This window comes from Gymnoscopelus microlampas (assembly GCF_963454915.1).
Source record: "Gymnoscopelus microlampas genome assembly, chromosome: 2".
NCBI classification, from domain to species: Eukaryota; Metazoa; Chordata; class Actinopteri; order Myctophiformes; family Myctophidae; genus Gymnoscopelus; species Gymnoscopelus microlampas.
Window position 1 is genome coordinate 61535369 of NC_139939.1, and position 9009 is coordinate 61544377.

General features: G+C 39.7%; 1 protein-coding gene across 1 annotated transcript in view; it reads right to left on the reverse strand.

Moving 5' to 3' along the window:
• Positions 1–645: 645 nt before the first annotated feature.
• The window catches only part of LOC311035623 (calpain-2 catalytic subunit-like), a 42878-nt gene continuing 34514 nt past the window's right edge, over positions 646–9009 (reverse strand). The window contains exons 16-22 of the mRNA XM_084043933.1: positions 7091–7148; positions 5366–5430; positions 5022–5090; positions 3187–3265; positions 2710–2826; positions 2130–2188; positions 646–1751 (exon numbers count right to left, since the gene is read on the reverse strand). Of these exons, the coding sequence (XP_083900059.1) occupies positions 1728–1751; positions 2130–2188; positions 2710–2826; positions 3187–3265; positions 5022–5090; positions 5366–5430; positions 7091–7148 (471 nt within the window). The 3' untranslated portion in view covers positions 646–1727. The remainder of the gene's footprint in view (positions 1752–2129; positions 2189–2709; positions 2827–3186; positions 3266–5021; positions 5091–5365; positions 5431–7090; positions 7149–9009) is intronic.

Here is a 9009-nt window from a genome sequence, read left to right on the forward strand (position 1 = left end):
CAGACAGACAGACAGACAGACAGGCAGACAGACAGACAGACAGACAGACAGACAGACAGACAGACAGACAGACAGACAGACAGACAGACAGACAAAACAGAAAACTGTTCAATAGTTTGTGTTTCTTTTATTGAATGTCGTTTACAAAACTTAGCATGATGATAATGTGTTTATGCTAGGATAACCATGTCACTGATGTTATGATCCATATGTACTAATGTTGAACATCTATAAAAACTAAAGTTGTTGTCAGGCAGAAACCAGCTATCTGCATTGTCCTAATATCAGTACTGTCTGTGTGTGGCTTTTATTCAACCAATGAAAAGCATTACAAAGCTCTTCTGACTAAACCTCCTTACTCCATTGGATCCTCAAACTGTCAGTCAAACCTCCTAACTCCATTGGATCCTCAAACTGTCAGTCAAACCTCATAACTCCACCTTGTGGAGATAGTTGTTTTGTCCATCATTGATCAGAATGATTGATTATAAAGGCTGTCATTTAGGTGTTATGTTAGAGTATGGAGACAGATGTCATGTGACCTGGCATACTATACTGCCCTGCCAAGCCAAAGAGCAGTAACTACGTTTTTGGACACACCGACTTATTTGGGTTGCCCAAAGTCAGTGTGTATTTTTCCTGATACATTTCCTGAACAGTTTATATTTTCTACATAGTTGGTTTCTGCCCGACAACAGAGATATGTAAACACTGGGGGAAAAAAAGGAATGCCTCTTTATTCAAAACTAGATACTGTGTGCATTTTGGCCCCATATCCACCACATTAACAGCTTCAATGTAGTATTTTAAAATGTTCCAACTTCTCGACTATCGGCTAATGACCCATATATTATTATGATATCGTTTCGATATCCGATATTACATTTTCAGGCCAATATCGATATGGTGACAGATTCATCTTTGAATCCCTATGCAAATGGTTGCTGTCCAACACGTCATTAGGTCACAATATGACTTTTGGGAGTGAGGCAATTTGGCCATTTAGTCACAATATGACTTTTGGGGGTGAGACAGTTTGGTCATAAAGTCACATTATGACTTTTGGGGGTGAGCCAATTTGGCCATTAAGTCACATTATGACTTTTGGTAGTGAGACAGTTTGGTCATAAAGTCACATTATGACTTTTGGTAGTGAGACAGTTTGGTCATAAAGTCAGCCAATTTGGCCATTAAGTCACATTATGACTTTTGGTAGTGAGACAGTTTGGTCATAAAGTCACATTATGACTTTTGGTAGTGAGACAGTTTGGTCATAAAGTCACATTATGACTTTAGGGGGGAGACAGTGTTGCGCAGTCAGGTGGAAATCTTGTATTTGCCCCAAAATTATACTTTTCACAATTCAAATTCAAAAGCAGCAAAAAAAAGCAGATCTACAAGCGATGTGGAGGCGATGTGTTTTAAGCTTGTATATCTGGGGGTTTGTTTTTGCTACTTTGGTGGGACACTGTAGGATGACGAAGTAGAACGTTACATTACGAACACTTAAAAAGTTGAAATAAGGAAATAGGAGTGTTCAGCCCTGACAGCCAACGATATGATCATAACATCTGCAAAATGTCTAATAAAACCCTATGAAAATATATATCAGCTCATATAAAACTTCCTCTTTGGCTTTTTTTTATTTGTAAAAGTGAAGACTTTGATGTTTTTTCTTAATACTTGATGTTTTTCTGCAGGCATCCGGATGGACACCTCCTGGGCCTTTAGATCATGGCAAAGTTCAGCCACTAGAGGGGGGAAAACACACACATATTAACATGTTAACTCTTGCCAGTAGAGAGTTTAGTTCCTGACAGAATTATTTCAGATTTTTTGCAGATTTTTCAATGAAAAAACAAAAGTACTCAGGAGCCGAGATACATAAGTTTTAAGTTTTAAGTTAACAAGGAAGTGGATGGGAGTCTAAATCTTCGACAGACAGAGAGACAGACAGACAGACAGACAGACAGACAGACAGACAGACAGACAGAGAGACAGAGAGACAGACAGACAGACAGACAGACAGACAGACAGACAGACAGGCAGGCAGGCAGGCAGACAGACAGACAGACAGACAGACAGACAGACAGACAGACAGACAGACAGACAGGCAGACAGACAGATACCTGGAAGAAGTCCAGTTCTATGGATCCGGTGTCTCCAGAGTCGATGCTTTTGAACACCTCTGTAGAGAAAATATTATTATTATAACATATGATACTGTATTTATGTTAATATGAACTATGTGTGCTATTATATTAACTGATATGTATTTATTCATAACTTAATGAATATGTATTCATTCATAACTTACTGAATATGTATGTATTCATAACTTAATGAATATGTATGTATTCATAACTTAATGAATATGTATTTATTCATAACTTACTGAATATGTGTTTATTCATAACTTACTGAACATGTATTTATTCATAACTTACTGAACATCATATTTATGTATTTATTCATAAATTAATGAATATGCATTTATTCATAACTTACTGAACATCATATTTATGTATTTATTCATAAATTAATGACTATGTATTTATTAATAACGTACTAAACATGTATTTATTCATAACTTAATGAATATGTATTTATTCATAACTTAATGAATATGTATTTATTCATAACTTACTGAACATCATATTTATTCATAACTTACTGAACATCATATTTATGTATTTATTCATAACTTACTGAACATGGTCTCCAGTCTCATCAAACAGGCGACAAAGTTGTCAAAGTCGATGGTCATGTCAGGGTCTGAATACCTGGCCACCAGCATCTGGTAGATATCGTTGTTCAGGCTGAATCCTGTGGAGAGAAATACATACATGTATATATATTAATACATTCATAATGTATATATTAATACAAACGCCCACACTGACAAGGACGACTTACGACGACTTTTAGATTGGGGTGCTGAATGATCCCAGCACCACTGAAGAAGAGTACACCCAAAAATCACGTGATCACAACAATAAAAATCTATAGGCTCCTTTCATGTTAAAGGATTTATAAAAGTACATTTTTCTCAGGTTTTTGTTTCTGCTGTTTTTCAAAAAACAATCCACATTCAAATGGCCATAGCTTATGGCCATTTGAATGTTATAAATGTTATAAACATTATAAATATTCTTTTCTTTAAATATAACTTTTTTAAAGTCTCACCAGCGTCCTTTAGGGCCATGCGCATCTCTGGAGTGCTCATGGAACCCGAGTTATCTGAGTCACTCTTCTTATAGATGGACTGGAAGAAAACACAATACATGGATTAAAGCTCAATACAATATCACCAATAAAACAATGTTAATATGTGATTTATGAAGGGGCGGCAGTGGCTCAGGGGTAGAGTGAACTGGAAACCACAAGGTTCTCAGTTGGATCCCGGGCTGGGGGGCTCCCCTAGAGTTAGTGCTAATTGCTCCTGATGAGCATGGTTGCCTTGCATGGTTTCCTCCACCATGGTGTGTGTGTGTGTGTGTGTGTGTGTGTGTGTGTGTGTGTGTGTGTGTGTGTGTGTGTGTGTGTGTGTGTGTGTGAGAATGGAATGCACAATCAATGTAAAGCGCTTTGGATAAAAGCGTTATATAAATGCACCATTTCACCATTTTATGAAACAACGGGAGCCCAGGTGTTTCATGTCTTACCAGGTAACACCAGGTATGTCATTTTTAATAATAAAATCTGTTTTTATATATTTTTTTTATAATACCAGGTATGTCATTTTTAACACATTGACTGCCAATCGTGTAGATCTACGCGAACCTATTTAAATTTAGCCTGGGATCCAGCCTGCTTCGCTACGTTCGGCGGACTTTTATTTCTCTCTTCGCTACTCAGTCTGGAATGCACCCCATTGACTCGTTTTGCAGAACTACACTGGAACTACATATGTTACGTTAGGCAACGTCGTTGCTGATTGGATGTTGTTCAAACGAATGACGAATCACAACGATCACACTTTTTTTTTTGTCCCGCCCCGCACCACAGACCAATCAGAAGCCACGTCACGATTCGAAACGTTTGTCATGTCCCGCCTCCCTTGGAGATAGGAGGCATTCCAGACTGAGTAGCGAAGAGAGAAATAAAAGTCCGCCGAACGTAGCGAAGCAGGCTGGATCCCAGGCTAATTTAAATTACCATCGGCCTCCATTCTAAAGCGGACACGAAAACGCCATTTTCTCGTTTGTAGTCTTTCTCCTCGCTGATCACTGTTTAACATAAACCGTTCTAACTACAAGATGGCGGCCGTGTTTTTCAAATGGATTTCACTGCTCGACGCAGACCGATCGCGGATGTGTTTACAAACACTTTAATGATCGATCTTAAGGATTTTAACGAGGTCTGTGGCGACATGAAAAAAACAAAAAAAAAACAATTAAACGCTGGCACAATTATGAGATTAAACGCTGACATGGAATGTGTTAATAATAAAATCTGTTTTAATATATATATTTTTATAATACCAGGTATGTCATTTTTAAGATTCTATTGCTAACTTTTAAAGCTCTTATTGGTCTATAGCTCCTAGTTATGTATGTGATATGGTAGAACCCTGTGTGTCAGTGCACAGCCTTAGATCATCTGGTCAGGGTCTACTGGACATTCATAAGGCTACCTTGGTGACTAAAGGAGATCTGGACTAAAGGAGATCTGGACTAAACGAGATCTGGACCAAAGGAGATCTGGACTAAACGAGATCTGGGGGCCTTTTGCTATAAAGGCCCCCAGACTCTGGAGCAGCCTATGAGAGGACCTCAGGTTAACCAGATCATTAACATGTTTAAATCCCTCTTAAAAACTACAGAATGGCCTTTTTAACTCCTTGAGATAAATGTTGTTTATTATTGCTCTGTTCTATTGTAAAATATATGACTGTTATTGCATCATTGCATTGTTGTTGTTGATTGCCGTTTTGATTGTTCAAGCACTTTGTAACTTTGTTTAAAAAATTGCTATACAAATAAAGTTTTATTATTATTATTATTATTATAATGTCTTACCAGGTATTTCTGGACTTTCTTCCACAGAGTAGCGAACTCGCCCAGGCCCAGTTTACCGTTCCCACTGCCCTGATTCTGAGTTAAGGCTCATCATGAAACACACACAGTATACATTATATACATTATATACATTATATACATTATAAACACCCAAACCTTTCAGCTTGTAGATCGGCTGTTTGCCTCTTTCTTATGTAATATTTGACATATTAAAAAGATCTTAACAGTCCTTAAATGTAATGTGTAGACAGTAGATACCCTGAATACAGTATATAATATATATATATTATATTATAATGTAATGTGTAGACAGTAGATACCCTGTATCCACTTAAAAAGGATACATCCATGAGGTTGACCATGATGCGACAGGTCTCCATGCTGAACCCATCCGTCTTGATGTCAGTTCCTACAGGTACAAGTATCAGACATACTCACATTACTTTTACTTTAAGTACAAGTATCACACATACTCACATTACTTTTACTTTAAGTACAAGTATCACTACCACAATGCAGACATACTCACATTACTTTTACTTTAAGTACAAGTATCAATACCACAATGCAGACATACTCTGGTAAAAGTAACTTCTTTCAGGACAACTCATAAAAGACAAATCATGAAGGATAAGATATATTTATTGAATATAAAATGAGCAATATATTTATTATGGTTTGGTGATGAATTGGATGTGCTTTTAGGTACTCTGATAAAGCGCATTTACAACCATAGGGACTCAGAATCCCCCCCATAGTACATAAACAGCAGATCCAATGGGGTGGTGGAGGGTGAGACAGGTGGTAGCATGGGGTGGTGGAGGGTGAGACAGGTGGTAGCATGGGGTGGTGGAGGGTGAGACAGGTGGTAGCATGGGGTGGTGGAGGGTGAGACAGGTAGTACCATGGGGTGGTGGAGGGTGAGACAGGTAGTACCATGGGGTGGTGGAGGGTGAGACAGGTGGTACCATGGGGTGGTGGAGGGTGAGACAGGTGGTACCATGGGGTGGTGGAGGGTAAGACAGGTGGTAGCATGGGGTGGTGGAGGGTGAGACAGGTGGTAGCATGAGGTGGTGGAGGGTGAGACAGGTGGTAGCATGGGGTGGTGGAGGGTGAGACAGGTGGTACCATGGGGTGGTGGAGGGTGAGACAGGTGGTAGCATGGGGTGGTGGAGGGTGAGACAGGTGGTAGCATGGGGTGGTGGAGGGTGAGACAGGTGGTAGCATGGGGTGGTGGAGGGTGAGACAGGTGGTAGCATGGGGTGGTGGAGGGTGAGCAGCAATTTTAGCAACAGCAATGAACAGTGGCGTGCACAGACATTTTGAGGGGCAGGTGCTCAAGTAAATTATACTTTTTTTTTGTTTACTTGGTCTGCTCTTTTTTCCCTCTACACCTATACCTCTTTGCCAAATGTAGCCGATCTACAAGCTCACAACGCCTCGCAGCACGAGGCGTTGTGAGCTTGTAGATCGGCTATTTTTGGCTAAAGTTCTCCTCAGAAAAGGGATGCTAGGTTTCGAGTGGTTATGGTAAAAAGAAAAATCATATCACGTAAAGATTTGGCGGACCCCCTGTAGTAACTCTGAGGACCCCCTAGGGGCCCCGGACACCCTGTTGAAGACCCCTGCTGTAAACTGGAAAAAAAAAAACTGTGCACGTCCCTGGCAATGAACAGCAGTGACAGCAGCAGCAGCGGTGTGTGTGTGTGTGCAGCAAGACAACAGAATGAGAAGTGCAACCTTCCAGCTTAAATAGAGCGGTCTGAGAATGAAATGAGTGTGAGTGGATGAGTGGATGTGTAGGTGGAGCTGATGTGGTCCAATAGTAGGCCACCAACACAGCACTGAGGTTCCCTGAAAGAACTTGCTCTGCGCATGTCTGTGACAGGCGCGACAATCATATTACTGTATTCAAAGTGTTACTTGGGTAAAAGTAGACAGAAATGGTGCTATAGATATATCATAATAATATCTCATTATGATATATCATTATGATAAATAATAAAGTCAAAATGAGTTTAAATGACATTAACACACAAACAAACCAACAGGGTGAGAACAAGACCTACGTTTGCCAACGATTTTGTTGAGAATAGTTCTGAGTTCCACTGCAGAGATCTCCATGTCCTGGAAATAATAATAATAGATAAAAACATCTATATTAATGTTCAGTTACATGTATCTGACATGTTTGTTTTAAAACACCAGGCACTTCCATTCTACCTTTATTTAAAGCTGAGAGACAGACAGTGTAGGAGAGACAGACAGTAGGACAGTAGGACAGACAGACAGACAGTAGGACAGCTGACAGACAGACAGACAGACAGACAGACAGACAGACAGACAGCTGAGAGGGAGACCTCATTTATCAATGTTGCACAGACTGAAAAAGGTCCATAGCTGATATGACTGCATTGTGGGCACTTTGACTGTACGGCCCGCTCAGATCTCAGGTCAGGTCTGAGGACGGGTAGACTTAGTCTACATCCGTTTGTTCCATCGTAGACACATGTATCCACTCAAACATGTATATCTAACACACTAATGAACTAGACAAAGTGTTCCATCGTAGACACATGTATCCACTCAAACATGTATATCTAACACACTAATGAACTAGACAAAGTGTTCCATCGTAGACACATGTATCCACTCAAACATGTATATCTAACACACTAATGAACTAGACAAAGTGTTCCATCGTAGACACATGTATCCACTCAAACATGTATATCTAACACACTAATGAACTAGACAAAGTGTTCCATCGTAGACACATGTATCCACTCAAACATGTATATCTAACACACTAATGAACTAGACAAAGTGTTCCATCGTAGACACATGTATCCACTCAAACATGTATATCTAACACACTAATGAACTAGACAAAGTGTTCCATCGTAGACACATGTATCCACTCAAACATGTATATCTAACACACTAATGAACTAGACACATGTATCCACTCAAACATGTATATCTAACACACTAATGAACTAGACAAAGTGCTCCTGGTCTCTGCCAGGTCAGGTCGGTTAGTGTGGGCCAGTTCGGAATTAGCCAATCAGGAAAATATAACATTTTATAAAGGCATACGTGGACATGAACGCCTATTTTATTTCCAAGTGAAAATGACAAACGACTAAAATCAAGCGATGGATACAATCTAACATGCCTATTTGCATATTCCATGTAAACAAGTTCTATAACTCATTTACTGACACAGTAAATAAATAAATAAAGCCTAGACTGCCAACGAGGTTTTCTCTGTGCTTCCTCCAAGAAAAGAGAAATCTTTTTGACCGTCCGTTCTCTAGTTATTGAACGTTGAATATAACATGTATCGACAAAAAAGCAGTGTGGTTTCCCCAAATACGCCTAACCAGGAAGTGAACGGTGGAGGAGATGTTGTGATCACGTGATCTCCTGGATCTGTGTGTGACTGAGAATGAAAACGGTCACATCATTCTGAACCTGTGTTCAGATCAGGTGATCTTCATGCTGCGGGTTTATAGATCAGGTGATCTTCATGCTGTGGGTTTATAGATCAGGTGATCTTCATGCTGTGGGTTTATAGATCAGGTGATCTTCATGCTGTGGGTTTATAGATCAGGTGATCTTCATGCTGTGGGTTTATAGATCAGGTGATCTTCATGCTGTGGGTTTATAGATCAGGTGATCTTCATGCTGTGGGTTTATAGATCAGGTGATCTTCATGCTGTGGGTTTATAGATCAGGTGATCTTCATGCTGTGGGTTTATAGATCAGGTGATCTTCACGCTGTGGGTTTATAGATCAGGTGATCTTCATGCTGTGGGTTTATAGATCAGGTGATCTTCATGCTGTGGGTTTATAGATCAGGTGATCTTCATGATGTGGGTTTATAGATCAGGTGATCTTCATGATGTGGGTTTATAGATCAGGTGATCTTCATGCTGTGGGTTTATAGATCAGGTGATCTTCATGATGTGGGTTTATTCGGTCC